Source organism: Chinchilla lanigera, unplaced genomic scaffold (genome assembly GCF_000276665.1).
Source record: "Chinchilla lanigera isolate Chin_1 unplaced genomic scaffold, ChiLan1.0 scaffold00065, whole genome shotgun sequence".
Lineage (NCBI taxonomy): Eukaryota > Metazoa > Chordata > Mammalia > Rodentia > Chinchillidae > Chinchilla > Chinchilla lanigera.
The window spans coordinates 13,026,957-13,049,849 of NW_004955466.1; the positions used below are offsets into that span (position 1 = coordinate 13,026,957).

The window sequence follows — 22,893 nt, forward strand, 5'->3', positions numbered from 1 at the left end:
CCCTCTCTCCCTCTCTCCCTCTCTCCCTCTCTCCCTCTCTATTTTTTAAAGAGAAGAGCAAGGAAGGCTTGTTTCTGACCCTTGCTTGTGGGATCATTTGAGACTCATCAGCCACTTTATGTAGTCTGACTCCCTGCAGTTCCTGCCTGGAAACTGTGTTGTTCCTGCTCTACCTTCCCTCCAGAGGTGTGTTTCTCCTCCTTTGCTCTTTCCAATCCTAGAAGGGCCAATACATCCACTGTCTTTTCTTTTAACCCTGTCTCTTTTTAAAAATTACAAGTTAACAGAAATTGTACCTGACTATATACCCATTACTAAAAGAGTAACATGAAAGGAATGTTCTATTTCTTGCCTCTTCCCAACCTCATTTCCCTTAGAGAGTTAGGAAATTGCTGTGTACCTTTCCAGACCTTTTGCTGTGCATTTACTTGTAAAGGGTTGGGTTTTTTTTTTTTTTTTTTTTTTAATTCTGTGAGATTGTTTTTTAAAGACTCCCTGGCATCATACTATGGACATCATTCTTCAACTTGCTTTTTCACTTGACAGTACTGCTTGGGGATTTTTTCCAAGACAGTACATAGAGTTCAGCTTTAAAAAGTCTACAGTCATTAAACACATACTTTTGTAGTGAAAATTCAGAAGGGTATAAGTGAAAATGCCTACGCCTCCAGTTGTCTGCTTTTGTAGGGACAGGGGACCCCATAAGGAGGGAAAAGGTAGGGCAAAGGCTTCACTGAACTTTATTAGAAATTAATAGACAACATTGAGCTCTGCAGCCTGACTTCAGCAATTAGAAGCACAGAGACAGCTAGACTCCAGCAATTAGGAAGACAAAGACAAAGAAACTAGCTCTGGGAAGGTCCCAATAGCATGATTAACATGAGAATCACAAACTTCCCCTTAATTTTTAAGTTTAAGTAACCTGTCCTTAAGGTCTCCACCCATAATCTTACCCTCCTTACCCTCCACAAAAGGACTGGGAGAGGTCCTAAGGTCCAAAAAAAATCCTAGGTTAAGGTGAAAGACAAGCCAGGGAGCCAATCAGATTTCGGGAGCCTACAGCGGAAGAAGAAACCTTATAAGAAGACCTGGTGGCCAGGTCCCAGAAGCAGTTTGCTTTTGAATTCTCCCTACTTGGTCTGAGTAGCTGCCTGTCATCTGCCTCTCCCTCCGTTCCCATCTTCAAATAAATCGTCTTCTTTCACTTTAAATGTGGCCTCATTCTTTACTGACATTGAGTTTAGGAACGCCAGGACCTGATTTTTCCAGCAAAGCAGTGGTTTACAGGCCATGTTACATTTTTATTTTTGTGGTTCTTGCTGTTAACACTTTTTTGTATATATTCATAAATATATAATACATTCTTTAAAACTTGTACTGTATATATTATATACTACAGGAGTACATATTTTAAAGTTTCTGTATTTAGGGCATCTCAAACATTTTTCTTTATCTACATACAAACGCCTCATTCTTTTAATGAATGCGTAATATTCTATTGTGTGATCATGTTGAACTCATTTCATCTTTTTTGTTTGAAAATCGCAGAACCCTTCTAACAAGTCTCCTGTTTTGACATGAACTTGAGTTATTCAGTACAGCAGTCGTCACCGAGGGCGCTGAGGTAGCCTCCCCTGCCCATAAACACACAGGTGCACACACCGAGTTAGCAAGGTCTAACAGGAAGACACCTGGTAAGGAACTCAGAATGTGGCCCCTCCTGGGATGGCTAGATAAACCTTAGTTAGCATCCACACAGTATAATTAATTCCACTTAGGGAAGGTGAAAGAGATCTCCTAGGGGCAAAGAGACAAAAGTCATTTTTGCTGGGAGAGAAACAAGAGCAAAGCAGATAGGTGAGTGAAGAAATTCGTGTGCAAGAAGGAGCCGGTGGCTCGATGTGACTAAGGTGCATGTCCGGGAGTGGAGCTGTCCAAGTCACATAGTTGGCTCAGCGAGTGGATCAAAGGCACTGCCCAGCTGGACTCCAGCCCCTTCTAGAGTGTCCTCTATTTCCTGTAGTGTCCACACCTTATCACCAGCACGATCTGGTGGTAATGACTCTGACTTCTTAAATAGTTCTTTTGTCTGTTGAATGCTTAACCATGCCATGTCCTCTTTTCGCAGAGCTTAGTCACATCAGGAAACAACAGAATTCAGCCATGGCACCAAGGAAGAGAGGTGGACGGGGGATTTCATTTATCTTTTGCTGTTTCCGGAATAATGACCACCCAGAAATCACGTATCGGCTGCGAAATGATAGCAGTTTTGCGCTTCAGACTATGGAGCCAGCGCTGCCCATGCCCCCTGTGGAGGAGCTAGACGTCATGTTCAGTGAGCTTGTGGTGAGTTGCAGACATCTGTACTGCGCTGGCAGGAGCCAGGGAGAGAGAAGAGAGGGTGGGCAGGGGTTGGCGGGCTGGGCTGTCAGTGAGTGGAGCACTTTTGACCTTCAGGTAGTGCTGTTTCCTAATTTGTCCTAATCTCACCCTGAATCTGTGTGTGTGTGCATACATAATTCCTTCATCTACTTTATACCTTCTGGGATTCTCCAGTGATCCTCTGTCCCCTTCCCAGTGTATATTAACTTCTTTTTAAAAATTAGTTATACTTGCCAATTTATTGTTGATCCTTTGGTGAAAGACATTAATACTTAAGTGCAGTATCATTATTTAGTCTAATGATAGGTTTGGAATAATAACTGTTGTGGGAAACTTTTTATAGATCCTATCATATTTTTGAACACATACCCTCAAATCAGATGATGTGTCTCATGTGGGACCTGTTCATCAAGAGATCTAGGTGCACTCACCACCTTCACTTTCCAGGCATTGCCCAAGTGGTATTTCTTTCCATTCTATTTTAGAGGACATTGTGGCATAGTTTAAAGGGACTGAAAGATCTTGGTTCAAATTACTGCTCTTTATCTGCTTAAGTATAGAGCCTGTTTTCTGGAAAGTAGAGAAAAACATACCTCTTCCTAGGTTTGACCTAATCTTTAAATGAGAACAGTCCACAGTGGGAGTGACCCAGTGCCTGGCACATAAATGTGCTCAGTACATGTTACAGGAGTTTTGGGGTTTTTTTGTTTGTTTGTTCGTTTTGTGTGTGTGTGTGTGTGTGTGTGTGTCTTTGCAAGACAGGGTTTCACTATGCAGCATAGGCTGGCCTGGAACTCACTTTGTAGCCCAGATTCACAGTAATGGCCTCAACTTCACAGTAATCCTCCTGCCTCAGCCTCCTAAGTACTGGGATTACAGGTGTGCGTCATCATGCCTGGCCATTGCATGAGTTCTGAGTCCTCTCTTGATGCTGCTGACATTTTATAATGGATTGGCTTCTAATCAAACCAGACTATTCAACAGGTACTGGAGAGTACTGTCATTTTTTTAATTCTTAAGTTAAGAAAGTAGGCTGTGGTGCTGCCCTTCTGGAATGTTTTGGAGGTGACTGTGTCATGGAAGCTCTATAGACCAAAGTTCTCTTACAAATCAAAAAGATGAGTCAGTCTGATAGAGCCTGTGAAGCTGATGTTTGCCTTCTGGTCTCATCAGTGAAGTAACAGGCTCATTTTCAAACCAAAATTGGCTGGAAAAAAAAGTGACTTGCGACAACATGTCTGTACTTTGCAATAGTCCTTAAATATTCAATATTTTCTGTATTTAAGGAATCTATCCCCTTTCTCTTGCTGCTTCATGCAGAACTCTATTTTATGTTTTGATGAAATGACTCAAGATGGAAAGCTAAAACTTGGCCCACAGATGTGATAGTTTCAGTAGCAGAATGGGATCAGTAATGAGGGAGGTGTTACGCCACCGGAGTAAGCCCAGAACACCTCTGCATAGATGTGTGTGTGTGTGTGTGTGTGTGTGTGTGTGTGTGTGTGTGTTATGAGGTGTTGGATGGGGTGCTGAGGTATGTGGTCAGGGAGGACTTTCTAGAGGAAGCGACCCATCAGCAGGAATTGATGGCCAGAGAGGTGCAGGGATCAGAGTTAGTGGCTGTGCCATTTTAAGCTGGCTCGTGCAAAATCTCAGTACTCACAACAGTACAGACTCATCTCTTGCTAGTGTTGCAGCTCCACTGTGGGTCAGCTTTGGCTCATTCCTCACCATCTTCCGCCCAAGAGAAAAGACAAATGGCAACCCACTAGCCAGCTTTAACCTCAGGCTTGTGAGTAACACATGCCCCTGTGTCTCTCTCATTGTCAGTGCAGATCACAGAGCTATCTTGAGATCATGGGGTTAGGAGGTGTCTGTCTTCTGTAGGGACTGGCACCACAAGTCCCTTGGCCTCGCCTGAGGTCACTGAGGTGGGTGGAGGACACACTCCTCTCCCAGGGAGGGGTAGTGAATCATCTACCACAGTAGCTGTCAAGAAGGGCAATAAAGACGCATTTACAGGCTTGGTTTTATTTTCCACTTAAAGTACAGTACTTTAAAACCGAAAGGCAACCTAAGGAGATAGGTATCGCTGATAGCTAAAGACCTTGATGGCAGAGGACCCACTGGGCAGGGTTTGTGCCTGCCAAATGCCCTGTGCCCATTCTGTATGAAAATTCCCTACAACTGTTAGTTCTTTTAAAAAAATGACAAACCAGATCTTTAAGCCAAAACCATTGGAAAACAAATTATCTTGAGGTTTGTGTCTGTCCTGGTGAGTGATGATGGATTTTTGTCTGCTCCTGACTTCACAGACCTAGACCACAAATCCTTCTAGCTTCCAGAGGCAAGAGAGGTGGGCTTCAAGCTGCTGTAAGCTTCTGCTCCGGGTTTTCCTGAGCGCTTGCAGAAGAGCTTCTGCTTCTGCCCACGTACAGGAGAGGGAGCAGTGGTAGAGAGTGTCTGGGCTCTGCATCAGACATCACTGCCAGCCGCAAGGCCTTCAGCCCAAGGAAATTTCCTTCAAGGTGGGTTCTATTTGAGTGGAGATAATACCATCTTCTGAGAGAGGTTGTGTGAATACTAAAAAGGATAAGTTCTTTAAATAGACTGGCAGACCTAGTAGGTACATTACATCCTGCACCCATGTGCAGCAGGAAGGATGGGAGAAAATTCGGGGTCTTTTCTGGGCACAACTTTAAGCAGATATCCCAGGTTTTTTCTTTTCTTGGAAGCTGATATGCTTGCTGTGAGCGAGCCGCTGTGAGTCCTGGCTTACTTGCAGGCCTTTTTGCATCTGTTGGACAGCATCTCGTGAGAGCTGGTTATTGTAAGCAAGTTTCCTGGGCCTCCTCTGATGTGCTACTTCTTTGATATTTTTAAAATGTGATATCAAATGAATTTGTTTGAAAATGGCTTGCTGCAACCTTATCTTCTCATAAATAAAGCAAGCCTGGATAGGACCTGGATAGCCAGGTGAATCTTTAAAGAAAGTGACCACCAAAGTATGCCTTGTCCTGTAGCAGACTTCTTGAGGCGGGCAGGGGAAGTGGAATTACCCCAGTTTTAGGCCGTAGTGCTTTCTGGAGAACCTAGTCTCACATCTTGTGTATCTGTTAAACCAGTAGCTTTATTGAGACATGATTCATGTCCCATATAATTCACCAATTTAAAGTGTGCAGCTCAGGAGTTTTAGTGTATATTCATAGAATTGTGTGACCATCATCAAGATCAGTTTTAGGACATTTTCATCACCCTAAAAAACAGTCCTCATATCCATAAAGCGTCATTCCCTGGCAACTACTTAATCACCTTTCTGTTCTCGTAGAATTTACAGTTTATGTAAATGGAATCATACAATGTATGGTCTTTCATAATTGACTTTACAAGCCTATTTTTCTTAATGCTAATGTTATTAGCTGGTTATATAACTGGTTGACATTATAACCCATAGTAAGTGCTCAGCTCTGGAAACTGTTCTGCCCAGATAGCTTTCTAATGGTGAATAAAGGTGAAAGCCACCACCATGTTTCAGGTCAAACCAAACCAAACCCAACGTCAACCTGAAAAGCATCCTGTTTTTGAAGTTGATCCATTGGAGCACATACTAGTGTTTTGTTTCCTTTTTTAATTGCCAAATAACATTCCACTGTATGGCTGTAACACATTCTAAAAAGCCATTCGTCACTGATAGACATTTAAGATTTGCCAATTTTAGCTATTATGAATAGTGCTGCTGTCAATATTGATGTACAAGTTTTTGCTGAGAAGCAGGCTTTCACTTCCTATGGGTGTATACTGAGGAGTGGAATTGCTGTATCCTAAGGGAATAAAGTGTTCAACTTTTAAGGAACGATCAAATTGTTCCAAAGCGACTGTACCATCTTATGTCTCCACCAGCAACATATGTGGGCTTCAGTTTTTCCACACTTTTGCCAACACTAAGTCTTACTCATTTCTACCTAATTGATTAACCAGCTGCTTTTTAGAGCTGTTTTGTAGTTCCTACAGGACTATAACTTGAGGGTTATTTTTTTTGTCTGAATTGTCAGAAAGAATTTCCTGCTAACAAATTGTAAATTATTTGAGCTATTTACAAATCAAACTTTATCTGTTTAGTCTCTACTAACCATGTGGGTTCTGCCTTTTGAGCATTCAGATACTCATTCCTGTATGCTCTGCCCCTGCCTCAGTCAAAAGGAAGAACATGAGCACTTTGAGACTTAGCACTGGTTCCTTAAGATGAGATTCACATGCTGGGTGTGGTGGCACACACACGCCTACTATCCCAGCAGTTGGAAGGCTTGAGGCAGAAAGATCCTGTGAGCATGGTCTACATAGTGAGTTGAAGGCCAGCCTGAACTGCGTAGTGAGACCCTGTCTCTTAAAAAAAAAAAAGTTCAGCTGTATTGTTTTCCTTCAAAGAATCTAAGCACTTAAAGGTGTTAATTAGGTTTTCTCTACTTGAGAGTTCTAGACAGGACAGTGCTGTTCATTGCCCTTGCTCTGTCTCAGCAGTAGCAGTAGCATTTCTCCTTTGGGAGGGACAGAGCATGGCCAGTTACTACTGATTGATGATTCTGGGTGTGGGTTAAGTGCCAGTCTGTACTAGTCCTGAGTAAACACAACAGGACCCTTGATGATGTTGTGGAGCTGAAGGTCTACCAGGGAAGGCTGGCTCCTTGGTGTGCGCTCGGATCAAGTGTGACCAAGTGCTGTGAGAAGGGCCGCTCATGCAGTGTATTTTGTTAGGGAAGATGCTTTAATCCCTGCTTTGCACAAAGAGAAATTTTTACTGGAATAACACTCCTGGCCTCTTTCCACTCCGTCCTTCTTGTTGAAGTATGCACTGCTCAGTGCCTCGCCCTTTCTTTGTTTCATTATTCTCCTCATTCCAGAACACATGCAGTTCTCCTCATTCCAGTTCTCCTCATTCCAGAACACATGCAGTCTGTGACCCTGTGTGCCATGTGTGTCCCAGGCATGAGCCCTGTGGGGAGTTGTACCGTTGTGCGGGTGGCCTCCTATGAGTGGTGGGTCAGTGTCTCATTTAGCTTGGAGGTCTCCAAGGCCCTCTGTGGAAGGAAGCATGGTTCCCCGGTGCTGTTTTCATGAGTACAAGGAGGGTATTGAACTCCATCTGCTCAATTCTTTAGCTTAGTTCTCAGTTAATTCCAGACTTGCTGGGCACAGAGGATGCTGTTCATGGCACCCACTCCTGCAGTTACCTAAGCTAGTGTGAAGGGTCCTAGAAGGTTTCCAGAGGAAGTGACATTTAATGTGAGATAGGGAAAATAGGAACTATCCCAGCAAAGAGGAGTTGAAAGAGCGTTACAGTGAGAACTGCATGTATGGATGCTGGGATGTGTAGAGAGCATGGAAGGCAGGCTTCAGGAAATGAAAGTTGTTTGGCTGGAGCATGAAAATAGGATGTGGGCAGGACTGGGGACTCCGGGAGGAGACCTGGAAAGGGTGCGTCAGAATGGTTGGCTTGTTGATTTAGTACATTTATATCTCCTGTTTGTCTTCGACCTGGTTACATTTACAGAAATAGCCATTGCTCTGTGCAGGTCTGTGAGGTGTTGGTAAGTGTAGTCCCACCTATAGTGTGGTTCCTGGATAGATTCTGAACATGATTTCCTTTAAGTTCAGTGGTTGAGATGAGATCCCTTTTTGTGGCAAGTCTCCTTTGGATATTTTTAAATTTGACATAGAAAAGAGAGAGACAGAATTACCCAGAGCTCCTTTCTTTCTTCTCTGGAGTTTCCTACCAGCTATCCCTCAGCAACAGTGGTATAGGAATTCGTATCTCCTTACAGTTTCTCTCCTCTTCAGCTGTTTTACCCTGTGAAATAGGCAAAATGTCCCACTGCTTTTTCCTGGTAAAATTTTAGAGGAGAAATACAGATTGAAAACAAAGTCTGGTTATTTTTTTTGAAGTATGTTACAGTAAATTTCTTATAGCACACTTATTGTATATGCTTCATGGACTTTTTAGGGGAAACTTTCATTTATAATATAGCACTGTGAATTTATATCTAGTTGGAAATAATATATAATATGAACCATATATGTCTAGTCCTGAAGTGTTATCAATTCCATTTTTCAACTTTTTTCTGCTTAATCTGTTTTCGTTCAGATCTAATTCTTAGTCTTCTATTTATTTGACAAATGATTCTGTTTTGAAAAACATAATGTTATACCTTTTAAAAATATAAAGTATTTTAAAGAAATGTATTGAGATCTACTACTATTCACAAAACCATCATTTATACAATTAAAGATGATCAAAGAAAGTCAAAACTTCATGGGAAGTGTAATAATAGTGGATATTGTAAGGTAGGATTTATATCCTAAAAATATAATCATAGATAGATATAATTAGTATAAGCCAATTTCACTGAGTACTGAGAACATTCTCAGCATTAGTAACCAGCATGTAAATTTGATTTTGTTTGTTTTTTTGTTTTTCTCCGGTACCGGGAACCGAACTCACGACCTTGCACTTGCCAGGCAGGTGCTTTGCCACTGAGCTAAATCCCCAGCCCCAGCATGTAAATTTGAGAAATGAAGGTAGTGGGAAGGAGAGAGTTTAGTTGACACATCAGATTTAGAAGAGTTACAGTCACTGTGCCAGACAGTCTTACTTGGGAATCTACATTAATGATCACTTTGTTTCACAATACATTGTGAAGTCGTTTTGGTGTGAAAGGAATTAGAGGAGTTCAAGTCAGTCTTAAAAATTCACCAGTGTACAAATTTTGTTCCTCTGCCAGTCATGAGAATTTAGTACCTGTTTTCTCAAGCTCTCCACATCATTTCTCTTGTTACTGGGACCATTTTAAGCTCTCCTTAATAACAAAATTCTTCCATCATCACCAGAATCAAAAACATTTCATCATGTTTTATCTCTTAATTTTTAAAACTTGCCTGTTACACTAACACCATAACTAAAAATAGAAAGTCTCTTACAGGAGCTATTCAGTTCCTTGTCTCAAAGGAAAAAAAAATTAGGAGGTAAGAACAATTAATTTTAAACTATTAGAAGAAAAACTGGATGTAAGGAGCTATCGTTTTACCCAATTATTTTTTAATTAGAATATGAAACATTGCTTGGTAGTTATGTTGAAGAAACCAGAGTGTATAAAGACTTCAAAGATAATGTCTAGAATAGTTTTAGAGTACTTGTCTGGAAGCCAAAATCAGAATCTGATGAAGGAAAAAATTGTTGTTTCCATGAGGTTTGTTTTTATTTGACAAACCTATAAAGGTTGAAAGAGAAAATTATGTTCAGCTAAAGGACACAATAAATTGACAAAGGAAAAATTGAGTCCATCTTCCCTTGACACTATGACCTTTTGTATAAATTAACTTGAATTCATTAAAAAATACTTAGGAACTGTATGAAAATATGCAGTACATTACAAATGAAAGTGGAACTGTAGATACAGGCTTAAATGTGCACAGTGCTAAAATTCCCATGTACAAAGAGTGAACTGCTGCCAATATACAGTGAGTTTAAAGGCAACAAGGACAAAAAGATCTCAAATCCAGAATATGATAAACAAATCATTTTGGGCTTGAAAACAGCTGATGGTTTGTGACGCAGGGCAGTATTGGTATAAGAGGTTTTGCTTGCCTCTTTTGAATAAAATATTGCACTGCTTCTAAGAATCTAAATAGGGTTGAGAGCAGATTTTCACCCTAGTGGGCATTACACGTTTCTTTGTACTGGTTGAAGTCCTGTCTGCTTAAAGGCAGTAACGTGGTCAGGATCATTTTGTGAGTTTATTTCAGGTGTTCTGATTCACTGAACAGATCCATAAAACTCGAAGGCAAAGATTATTCCTTCTAGTCTTAGATTTGTATTTTATCTCACCGCAATCATTTCGAGTCTTTTTCTATAGGCTATTAAATTTGGATTTTGACTTCATGTTAGATACCTTGCTAGCAGTTATCATTTATTTCTAGACACTTCTCAGTATTATATTAAAGAGATTTGAAATGGAGAGGGGCAGGAAAACTTTGTTATTAAATTGGAACACCAGGGACCGGGGATATAGCTCAGCGGCACAAGCGCCTGCCTGGCAAGCACAAGGTCCTGAGTTTGATTCCTGGTACCATAAATAAACAAACAAACAAACCAAATAAATAAATAAATAAACCAAATAAATAAATAGGAACACCAAAAAGTCATCTCTGAATTTAAACGCTACCGAGAAAATGGCTATGAATCCCTTTAATCATGGTGATTTCTATTAACAGGAATCCTAAAGAGACCGTGAGTGGCGTATACTTGGCTTTGGCTGCAATTTAAACTCTGATCATGTAACTTAGCCTTTAGGCTCCTGTGTGCACAAAGTCACCATAGGGCACTCACTCTCACTTTCCCATTCTCTCCGTGTCCCAGTGTAAGCTTATAGAGGTGTTAAAGGCCATGGAATAATTTGATCTCTGTAAGTTGTGTGACTTAGGTATGCTTTCAAGAGTAATTTTGAAAATATGTTTTAGTAGTACCTAGAAGGATCAGATAGTTTGTACAAAGAGGTGTACAAAAGAATGTATCTTGATGCTCTGAGAATCCTCTAAACACCACTCTTTGCTCTCAGAAAACAGATGTGGTCTAGGCCTTCGGAAGTGAGCACCCAAGGCATGGGTGGTATGTTTGGTTCTAACTGTTCTTACCTGCTGTGTTTGGAATCCTTCCCACCACAAGCTTCAATTTCCAGAATTCCTTGGGAATTTTATACTGTTCCTTGATGCCACTCAGGACAAGCTACCTCATTTAGTTAGGATTTTCTTCCTCATGGATGAGTAGATGGAATTTTTTGTTAAAAACCAGATTCCTCAAAAAGTTGCAGTTTTTTTCTTATCCAGTTTTAAATGGATTTGGAAACAACCTAAAGCTGCTAGCTGTTTATTTCATTACGCACAGCAGTATTTAAGAACTAAATTTAACCAGGGGCTGGGGATTTAGCTCAGCGGCAAAAGCTCCTGCCTGACAAGAGCAAGGTCGTGAGTTCGGTTCCCAGTACCGGAGAAAAACCAAAAAAAAAAAAAAAAAAAAAAAAGAACTAAATTTAACCAAATACAGAGTTAGAAAGTTTAGAATATACAGTGGGTTGTGTTCAGGAAAGTTGGGCATTTATTGGAGTAGAAGAAGTTGGAAAGCCATTTGCCATCTTTTCAACAAGGTGTTTGAATTTATTCTCTTGTGAAATTTATTATGTCAAATGCATTATGAACTTGAATACCTTTGCACCTGCAAAGAACAGATATCACTCAGTATTATATTGAGTTTTCAGGTTCTTTAGAGCCTAGACTAGTGCCTGGCCCAGTATAGGTGCTCAGTAAATGCTCATGGCTGGCTGCTGGCTGGCAAGATAACTATTGGAACACAACACATGAGATGCTCAGTAAGTATTTGAGTGAATGCATGAACAGTGTATGAACTGATGGCTTCTTTAGCAGCTGGGCTTATATTCTGAGTAATTCTTGAGGTAGTGGTGATATATTTGGGTTTATCCCTGCACCCCACCCACCTGCTGTCACTCTCTTTACTCACCAGTGTTCGTCATTATGGGAACATCAGTGGCCTGCAGGAAGAAGAGCAGATTAAAAGTGTGATGGTGATCAGGAATTATTTTCTACTCTTAAAAGTCTCTCTACATCTATGACAGGGTAAAATAACTAAATGTATAGCTACATTGTGAGAAGAGACTCATTGTGCTAGATTGTCTTTTGACCCAGTTAAAGCTTAAATGTGTCAGATGGGCTGCCACACAAGTCTGTTGAGGGTGTGGGAGGGTTTGGGGCTGGCACAAGTAGTGCTGGTGTCATGGAGAAGGGCCCTTGTAGAACTGGTCTCCACAGCTTCCTGTCGTCCTCTGGGTGCCTGATTCATCTGTCCCTTTATGACCAGTTCTGTGGCCAGGGGACAAAGTCCCACCGTTCATTTAGGAAAACTCTGCTTGGAAATCCTTTCTAGTTAGTGTTGTCAACTGATGTTGCAGTGGGTTATAGATTTAAAAACTGGAAATTTGAACAAATGAGTAGCTATTAGGAGAAGATTCAGATGTTTAGAACAGAGTTGTTTATTTTGGATAGCTGAAGCACTGCTGGTGATTCAGATTAATTAAAAGTTAAAATCACTCTAATGAGTTTCTAATTGAGTATCAGAAGCTGAGTAAGAAATCTAGGTTTAGCTTAGACTTTGTCTAGCAAGTGGAGTGCAGTTTGTATTGCCTACTGTTACGGGAAGGAAGAAAAGCATACGACACTAAGCCATTGGTAGTAAGAAGCTAAAAATTGTCTCGACTAGTGAGCCTTTGCTTGTGGGATTTCTTGCTCTTTATTTTCCATATTGAACGAAAACCTGTCTGTCAGACACAGAGACTGTTCTGTGTAGGTGGTGGTGAGTCACACTGTGGCGTTCTGTGTAATGACGAAGAATGTTGGCAGGAATCGCGGAGGCTGGAAAGCTTCAAGGTTTGTTCTCTGTGTACACATCCCTGTTGGGGTTTAAAGCTCTCTGTTGTTTTTCCATTTCTAGCCATCCTGACTGGTCAGGAGCAGGTAATAATTCACTCAGTACACTTCTACTTAAACTGACAAAAATCTTACCTAACTGTCAGATTTCTGACTACTACCACGAAAATAAAGCATTGTTCTCAGAGTCATTGCAGTTCAGTCTTTTAAGAGCTATATTGGCAATTCATGATTCCTGATTATCATTTGCTTTGAAGCAGCTGGATTTTTATAAGTTTAATGAACAATTATAGCCTTGTTGTGTGTTTTCTTCATACATTTATAAAAGCGTAGTATTTTTATTTTGCTGCCACAGTTCACCCTTTAGTCCTCCATCTGCCTCATCTGGTCTTCTCTGCTCGATGTTGTCCTTGTCACCACGTCCTCTGACCTGAGCTCTGCTCTTTGGGGGTTTGACTTATTTCTGGGACAGCTGAGCTGCAGGATGCGAGGAGGGTTTCAGTCCAGAGAAGGCTGTGCTCGCATGGGTGTATCTCCGGGGTAAACCAGAGGCTGCAGTTTGCTGGGGATACGGGAAGTTCCTTCCTGGGGTGAGGCCAGGGGATTTGGGCCTATTTGCTGTGGCAAATAGCAGAAGCATCTAATTTGGAGGAGAGAAGTTAGTCTTGTCTGAGTAATAATAGGGTTGGAGAGTCTGTGGGCTTGTCTACATTGAGTCAGAGGGACAGCTAGTTTGTCAAGGACTAATAAATAGCAAAACAGAACAAAACAAACCCCCCAGCCCCGACACACATAAAGCAGTGAATTGATGAGTGGGATAACTCCGATGGTCTGCTTTAGCTTCTCCTCCTTCCTGTTTTTTTCTGTTTTTCATCGCACCCCCACCCCCGGGATTATTTGTATATCCTCCTAACCTGTGTATATTTACTATCTCTCTATATATAAAGCTTTAGCTTGACTCATTAGAAATAGAAATCCTGGATCCCTTAGTGATTTCTCTTAATAGATGAAAACTTCCTTGATGACTTACTAAAATCTATTGATTTGGTAGATTTTCAAAGAATAAATGCTTTAAGTATTTCTTGGGAGACTTTGTAAATAATCTTGTATTTCAGTGAGTTAAAACCTCTGAAAAGAGCTTTTTGTTACAAAGTGTTAATCTTTGTACTCATTCAAGACCCTTATTATATATTATTTGAAAATTTCTCCCTTTGCCTTATCTAGCAAATCAACCCATTTCCTTAGCACAGTGTGTACTATGCCGATTGTTTTCTGGTGTGTGTAGGTTTCTCTGTGGAGCAGTCTGCTTACACTAGAATGTGCAGCTGGGGAGCTTTCTTTGCACGGAATTTTTTAGGAGTGGAGCTTAATAATACACTTTATTAGGGATGAAGCCCACAGCTGTAGTTCCCGGGACTGGGCTTCCCTCTGAGGTCCTTGTTTCTTAATAATAGTGTCTCTTCTCCAAGGATTGTAACTATACATATTTTATAAATACATGAAAGTATAGTTCATATATTCTTCAAGAAGTAAAGCCTGCAGGGTTCTGAGTTTGTGATGAACTGGAGATTTCTGTTGAAGGCAGTGATGGTTAGTACAAGGTTTCTCCTTTTATCACTGTGAAATCACTTGCCTTTCACAACTTTATCCAGAAAGAATAATATGAAAAGAAAATGCCACAACCAGACTGTCCACGTGAGCAGGGCAATCCCGAGGCAGGCAGCACTGGGCTCTGCTCATTGCTCTTACCTATGACCTTAGTGGAGAGCTTGGCTGCTAACACGCGCCCAGCCCTCTTCCATGACACCACCTCTAGGAGAAAAACCAAGACCAAACCCCAGCAAGAGCAAGGAGCGTTCTAAGGACCTCTTGTTATAGTACTGGTCACTTAGTTTAACTATTATTAAATGAATTGTGGAGGGATACTGAGGGAAACATTGTCTGTGGAATTTTTAGAGAAAGGATGAGAATGTTTCATGGAAGAGATAGGTGGTTTCAGAATCATGTGTGAAATTGTGATATTTCCCCAGTTGAGCTCCTTGCCCCTAAAGGGGCACGTGGTCTCCATTTCCCTCTTCTTCGTACACTTCTTCCTGATTAGTTTCTCCTGTACCCTGACTCCTTGATTTACCCAATGTTCAGCCAAAATTTTATTTCCATACAGTGTATACAAGACTATATTTTCTTTGCTCTGTGAGGAATTTTCTTTGCTTTTCTCAGGCTCCAAGAAGTAGGCTTGTTTGTTTTTTTGGTTTTTTTTTTTTTTTAACATCTTTATTGAAATAAAATTTACATGTTATATCTACCTATTGTAAATATAGTTGGGTGAGTTTGATGAATCTATGTAGCTTTTTAGCCATCACTACCATAGTTTTAGCACATATCTATCACCCCTACCCCTCTGGCCCATTTGTGGTCATGTCTGCTTTCCCCCTCCAGCCTCAAGCCACCTCTGGTCTTTTTGCCTCTATAAGATTTACTTTGTTTAAACAATACATATAAACAGGCACAATTTGAAATATAGTGATCCTAATTGCTTTGTTTTCCATGACTGCTTGTTTTAATATTTGAATTATCAAAATGAAAAATCTCTGTAAATTACTTTGAAGCAATTTTAGAGCTTAAATAAACTGGTCTCTCAAAATGACTTTCAAATTAGTTTGTGTTCCATTCTGTTTCCATCTTTCATCAACTGCACTTTATTTTCCTTTTTACTGAGCAGAGCATCTAAATGAATATGAATAGTTGGAACAAAGAGGGGGCAGAAGCAAGCCAGCCGCTCTGTGTCTCAGGAAGTACTGTGTGCTATCCAGGCATGGGGTCTGTGAGATGCACTGTAGATTCAAGCATAGACAGGGAAACTGCACCTAGCTTCCAGAAGAAACCAATATAGTTTAATCTTTAAACATTGTTGAACACTGTGTTCTACAGTTTCCTTCCCATTTTTCCTCCCTTCCAGCTTCCCTACCTTCCTTGTTTGCCTCTTACCTTGCTTGTTTGCATTCCTGCCGTGTCAGATCTTACTTTAGGGACTGGCAGTTAATGCAGAGATGAACAGAACAGAGCTCCTGTCCAGGGAACAAGTCCAACCTGGGCGCCAGACATGCCACTAGCAACCGTAACCACGTGATAAATGCCACAAGGTAGAGGTGCTGCCCATCCCAAGAAAGTCGGGATAGGCTTCCTGGAGGGAGTGGGTGTGTCTTGGAGAAGGCTGGATGAGTAGGACTTGCTCTTTTGACCCGGTGGGAGGACTCTGGAAAAGGACAGCGTGTGCAAAGTTTCAGAAGCTTCCTGCGTGGGAGCCTACGTGCTGGAAGATGCTGCAGTTGCAGGAGGTAGAGAGGTGGGTGGGCCAAGAAGGACCTTCAACTGCTGTGGAATCTGGACTTTATCCTGAAAAGGATGGGGATGGTGGAAGCTTTGTATCATCTTGTCTTCCTGGCTGGATTATAAATTCCTTGAAACCAGGGTGTGTTACTTATCTGTGTGTTCTTTGTAATATCTGGGCTGGCCCTGGAGTGGGCAGGAGAGTGAGTAGGTGTTGATGGAGCTCTTAAAGCTGTGCTAATCTCTTAGTCTAGCATGCTTGGTTTAGCCACATTATTAAAAAAGTGAGTCAGAGCAGATACAGTTTTGGAATGGAAGGGTGAGGATCTTATTACATCTTGGACATTGCATCTCAGCACTCCTGTATTAAATTATTAGCTAACTTAACGTGTGTCACTGCTTGCCCAGAATCCACAGGTGACCTCTGATCACTCTGAGGATAATGACCAAAGTGGAGTCACTTCCCCAGCTGCCATTCAGTGGCTCTGTGCTGTTTACCTGTTCATTGTATTTATTGTTAAGCTCTCACTTCACTTTCCTGAAGTGAAGTGAAAAAGCTTCCCTGTCCCATCTTTGCCTCAAAACTCAGCTTTGAGTGTGTGCTCACCCCTCCGCAAGTGTGATCATTTGATTTTCCTTCATCTCTTCATGAAACTGTGATAGCTTTTTGTCCCCTGAACCTTTCTCAGTGATTGCTATCATATGGTAGATACTCATCAAAAATTGCTTTTGGTTGCATGAATGAATCCTTGAGGTAACTGTCAGGAATATATTATTGTTTTGTCTTCTGATGAAGAAATTGAAGTTCAGAGGTGAAGTCACTTGTCCAAGGTTGCACAGATGATTAGAGCCAGACCTAAAAGTCAGGGCTGTCTGCTCTTTCTGCTCACAGACACTCTGTGGATGGTGACACTTTGCATCTGCATCAGCGATGTGATTCTACTGCTTTGATCAGCTGACAATCAGCAGTGTGGTGGTGAAGAACGTGGGCTCTGTGTACAGTCCAGACTCAAGTTCTTTCTGTACTGTTTACTAACTTTGTTACCTTGAACAAGCTACTTAATCTATGACTGTTTTCAGGAAAAGGGAATAATATTACCGAGAGGACTGTTATGAAGATTGAAATAAATAAATCCATATAAAACTCTACTGTTAATATACAGAAAATGCTCAGTATCTAACAAATAGTTAGATCTTACTATCTAACAAATAGTATATCTAACAAATAGTAACAAACACACAAATTGTGCTTTCTGTCTCTCACAAATCAAACACCTTTTCCCCAAGCTATGCAATACATTACTGAGCTGTTTGATTAATTGACCTGATTGTTGCAAAGTGATTTATGTCACCTTTATTTTCCCCATTTCTCAATAGATGACAGGACATGTGACTTACAGGAAATTTAAAAAGGAAGAAAGGCAGGACAATAATTACTTCGCATGTACAATAGCTGCATGTCAAAATTCTAACATGTTAAATATGTTCCCTCATAATAGAATTTTCTGTAAAGGTCTTTTGTTCCTTCCTCAGTTGTTAATTGTTGAAATCCTTACTAGCTAGGTGGTTTTGCAGGGAGGGGCAGGGGATTGTGGCTGAGATGTAATTGTGTGAATGTGTTTATAATTTAATGGCTCTTAAAAGAAAATAGCAACTGATTTGTATTCAGATGATGAGAGAAATAGCAATATAGTTACCACCTGTGCCAGACATTACTACATATTTAGTTGATGCTGCCAATCCTTATAGGAGAATGACAAGTCCATTATGGAGTTAGAGACTTAATGAGACTCAGAAATTCCCTGGGGAAGCTGGCATGTGCTAGGCTCTGGAGATGCAGCTGTTAATGAGATAGGGTGTAAGGGGATAACTAGAAGCAAGCCTAGCAAAGTAAGTTGGCCCACTGGGAAATGGCTAATTAAGTTTTCAGGTGAGGTAGAAGTAATGAAGTTCTTGGAAATAGGAACTCAAAATAGCATAGGTACTCTATTGTCAAGACAGTGACTTTAAAATATGTTGTCTGGGCAAGCAGCATCAGCAATGCCTTCAGAACTTAATAGAAATACCTCCTCCCACCTCGTCAGTGCTGAACACTGGGCGCTTGAAGCCTTCCTGGTGTTTTGGTGCTTGCTGAAGTCTGAGAACCCCTGCATCAAGAGAATTTAAGCTGTGCTGAGCAGGAAAGACTGGAGCAGTACGGAGGCACCATGAGAAGCCATGCCAGAAGCCGTGGGAGAGGTGCTAGGGCATAAATAATGTTAGGTGGGTTCACTGGGAACACTACAGAAGGAAAATGAAGACCTTGTCAGGAAGGTGTAATAGCACCTCAGCGCTAAACAGTGTCAGAGTATAAGATATGGAGCCAGCATTCTGTATGTGCCTGTCTACAGGATAGCACAACTGCAGAAGCTCACAGAAGCCCCTCCCGGAGAAGGCCTACTCCCCAGGGACTGAAATCCTTTTATACCTTAATTTACAGCTTTTATGTCTTACCCACACACACCAATCTACTGCCTTCAACTAAATAACTTTGCCAGTGGGAATGAAAATGTACCAGATGCTCAATACCAATAATAACATTGACTGTAGATTGAGTTCCTATTAAATAAGAGCTTCTATGTAAGCACTTCGTAACTGTTCTCTTACTTTGCCATTCATCAGTTATAAATGTCTAAAATTACTTTCCTTTAGTGTAGAATCTAAGGTGTACAACCCTATAAAATTAATGTTTCTAAAACTGATCTGAAAGACTGAGTCTGGACTCTGGAATCAGACAGCTCTGGGCTTAAAACCTGGCTTTATGACGTAATAGGTACATAATCCTGAGCAAGTGATTTACCCAATCTCAGCCTAAATTTCCCCAGTACTATTCAGCAGGATTGTTTTACACTGAGAATGTAATAATGAGTGGGCCTCATAGGGTCAGTGTGAGAAATAAATGGGAAAATCCCTGCATGTAAAACATTAGGAAATGTAAGTTGGAGTTTGTGGCAGTGACAAATGTCACACCCTTGTTCAAAACATCACTGACTCATCTCATTCAAGAAGAGACTCCTTAGTTTGGCACTTAGGTTCTCTGCCTACTTATCATGCCCCACTGCTCAAACCTGGTAATCCTCTGCATATCTCAGTGCTTTAGCTGAGCTGGCCGTGGTGACCCTGATGTCCCAGGTCTCTGACCATAGCCTGGTCTTTGTTTCTCTTGCTCTGTTAGTCACCTTATTGTCACTATAACAAAATGCTGAAGGAGATTAACTTATAAATAGAAAAGAGTTATTTTGGCTCAGAGTTGTAGAGATTCCAGTTCATGATCTTTTGGCCCCATCTTGGGATCTGTGGCAAGACAGCATCATGGCAGGAATGTGTGGCAGAGTGAAACCACTGACTGTACGGCAGGAAGCAGAAAGAAGGAGCCAGGGCCTCACAGTTCCCAGTGGGGCTATGCTGCAGGTGGTCTAAAGATTACACCATGGCCTCAGATGCATCATCCTCCTCATAGTCCCACTTTGGGGAGCAGGCCTGTAGCATAGAGACCTTTGGGGTCATTCAGCATCTAAACTGTAGCAGTTCCTCCCCTTCCCATGATGTCCAGGTCCTCCAGGGCCCAGCCTGAACGTGTTTGTGAAGCCATAGCCAGGGAACCTTCATCTTTAATGTGATTAATTCTATACGTATGCATCTCAGTGGACCCCGTACAGCAATAGCTCAGGAGGTTTCTGTCCCAGCTGGGCCCACACCCCCCCAATCTTCAGCACTTCCAGGGCCATGCTGCGTTGAACACCTGGCCCCTCACCAGGACGTGCTATCTTAATGGTAGTCACATGCATTCAACACAGCTTTGGTCTTTTTCAGATTTACTTAAATGTATGTGTTGGACTTTCTTTCTTCTCTCCCTGATGATACTGATAACATTCTATGTAGGAGTACCATGTAGTCTATGAAATACTAATTATTTTCTTTCTTTCAGGATGAACTTGACCTTACAGACAAACACAGGGAAGCCATGTTTGCACTGCCAGCTGAGAAAAAGTGGCAAATATATTGCAGCAAGAAAAAGGTAAGCTATCATTGTGATTATTATTGACTGAAAAATTGGTTTTTGATTCCATTAGTTCTCCCTTTTTACCACTGGAACTCAGCTCTTTATCGTATGTAAACCAGATTGAAAGTATCATGTTGTAGCCTTGGTATTATAGGTGGCAAAGTGTTACCCCTTGGATGTTGTTTCCTTGGGCTCCCTGGCACCTATAACCATTATTGCTCATTACGTATGACTGAGACCCCAATAGCATTGGTTTACAGGAGATAGAGGTGTCCCCTTAGCCCTCTGTGACCACCTTCTAGCATCTTTACATTTGGAGATCTCGAAGGTGTGACCTTGTCCTCATGGCCCAAGTGGTTCTCCAGCCATTTCACAGTATACATAGAAGCTGGAAAAAAGGGAGTGAGGACACAGCCCCCGCCGCTTCTCAGGAATTACTTACCCGCCACCCCTCCCATTGCACTGTTAGGAATATGCTACACCCTGCTGCAAAAACAGAGTCTTTATTTGGATTGGTCACTTAAAAGCTGAGATTCATTTTCCTTGGGAGACAGGGAGAATGGGCATGGGGCCCCGAAGAAACCAAAAGCTCTAACTCCCTAGCATCTGTGCCACACACTGTCACTCGGCGCATTGCACCTCTAGAAAGAAAGCTCACTCTCTCTTCTCCTAACACCGTGTCAGATCCTCACACCCAGTTTTTTGAACTAATCCTGTTCGTAGCCACCTTTTGCCACTTTTCCTTTGTTTCCCAGAGAAACTTCAAAGCAAATAGGTACACAGGAAGGGCAGACTTAAGAGAAGTGCCACCTCTCCCTCACAGGCAGCAGACACTCAGATTAATCACTGCAGGCCTAGGGAAGCAGTAACAACTGATAATAACCTGGTATGTTTTTAAGACCTCAGCGTCAGTTGGTGGAACCTTCTCTTCAGTGTCAGTATGTGCTTTGGTACCTCTGCATGCCCACCCAGCTGTCGCCTGGCACCTCTGCCCTCGCTGGGCCATACCTGTCCCCAGGAGCACTTTCCATTCCTCAGTGCAGGCACTCGGAACCTGCATGCGGTCTCTCCACCTGTCCCTAGGCCTCTGGCTCTGAGACACAGTGTCAGGCTCACCTTTGCAACTCTAGCATCTGGCATTTTGAGATGATTTTGAAATGCATGTATGCTGACTGGACCGATGTATTGTCAGTAGTGTTATACTGAATACTGTCCGAAAAAACGTGTCTGCGCAGTGGTAATTGGTAAAAGTGTGTGTCAGATTTGGCTCCAGTGGCCTCCACTAAGAGATGTGTCCTGCTGTAATCTCTCATTATGATCACTGAGCTGCTCTAAGATCAAACTAAAGTCTGAAGGGTCCTTATCCAGTAGCCAGCAGTAAAATGCCTTTGTCCATCAGTGTGTTGCCCTGTCCTTCTCTGCTCTCTTCCTCTCTCTCTGTCTCTCTCTGGATATGTCTCACCAATCAGAAACACTGCTTGAACAGATTGTCGTGGCCCAAGAAACATATGTAATACACTGGGATGGAATTTTAAAATTAAAATACAATGTGTTTTTTCAGTCCTGACACTAATGGTACTGCCTGGTCTTTGGGAACAAGGGATCTTGTTCCCAAATCCTCCAGTGCCTGTGTATATAGAGGACATTGTCTATTTTGGCTCATCTTAATGCCGATTTTTTTTCCCTCAAAATTAGTAAATAATGTAAAGTAGGGATTGAGAATATGCACCAGAGGAAAGGAAGGGGCATGAAAATGGGAGCAGCTTATTAGGGGGAAATTTTTCTTCTTTCCTAGATTTTATTACACCCATGACAGCAATTGAAAGTCAGTCATGGAAACTACTGCCCCTCACATCAGAGAAGGCAAACCCTGGAGAAGAGTGATGACCTCAGGCTTGCAGCTGTTGCTCATTTTTCAAGTTGCAGCTAATCAGATCCCCTTGCAAGCCTGGTCTCAAGCATACATAATGGGGTTGGCTTTTTGTAGGAGAAGGGATATGGATGTGGCCAGTGCTCTAAGAATCCCATTCTTCGATGGATGGGCCCTTCATGGTGGTATGCCAGATTGCACAGATGTTGGTGAAGGTGCTTCTGCTAGCCTCATTCCAGCAGCTTGGATTCCTTACATGACTTAGCAGTGGCATGGCTGAGTGGGAAAACCATTTTAACTCTTTAGGGAATCCTGTGGATCTGTAGATCTGTCTTGCTTTAAAATGAATGGTAGCATTCTTGACTCAGGATTTTCTTGATTAGAGCTTCACACAGTGTTAAAACCATCCATGCCTGTGGTCTGCAACTGAACTTGTAGGGTACTGAAATAAACTGAGAAATGTATAAGGACTACAAAGACACAAAACCTAGCCAGGGAAGGGTATGATGTTCACCTCTGCAGATAGTATGGTGTCCTGAGGGACAGTTTCTCCATTCTCAGAGCAGAGCAGCGTGGTGGCCATTTGGTATTAAGAGATTATTTTCCTCGGGATATCAACTATAAAACTTTCTCCAATCAGGCTTATCACCAACAAGCCAAACCACATCCATTTCTCAGGCTGGGGGAAAGCTACATCCACGGCCCCTTCCAATTTTCCGTCTTTCAAGATTAGAACCCAGGACATTGCAGACATTCTCCCACATAGTGAAGCTGTAAAGTA

The 22,893-nt window shown here is 41.7% G+C and overlaps 1 protein-coding gene across 5 annotated transcripts in view; it reads left to right on the forward strand.

Moving 5' to 3' along the window:
* Window positions 1-22,893, forward strand: part of Daam1 (dishevelled associated activator of morphogenesis 1) — a 174,927-nt gene that overhangs the window by 72,400 nt on the left and 79,634 nt on the right. For all 5 annotated transcript variants that reach the window (XM_005399226.2, XM_013521989.1, XM_013521990.1 and 2 more), the window contains 2 exons: window positions 2,129-2,346; window positions 20,168-20,257. In XM_005399226.2, the coding sequence (XP_005399283.1) occupies window positions 2,164-2,346; window positions 20,168-20,257 (273 nt within the window). In that variant the 5' untranslated portion in view covers window positions 2,129-2,163. The remainder of the gene's footprint in view (window positions 1-2,128; window positions 2,347-20,167; window positions 20,258-22,893) is intronic.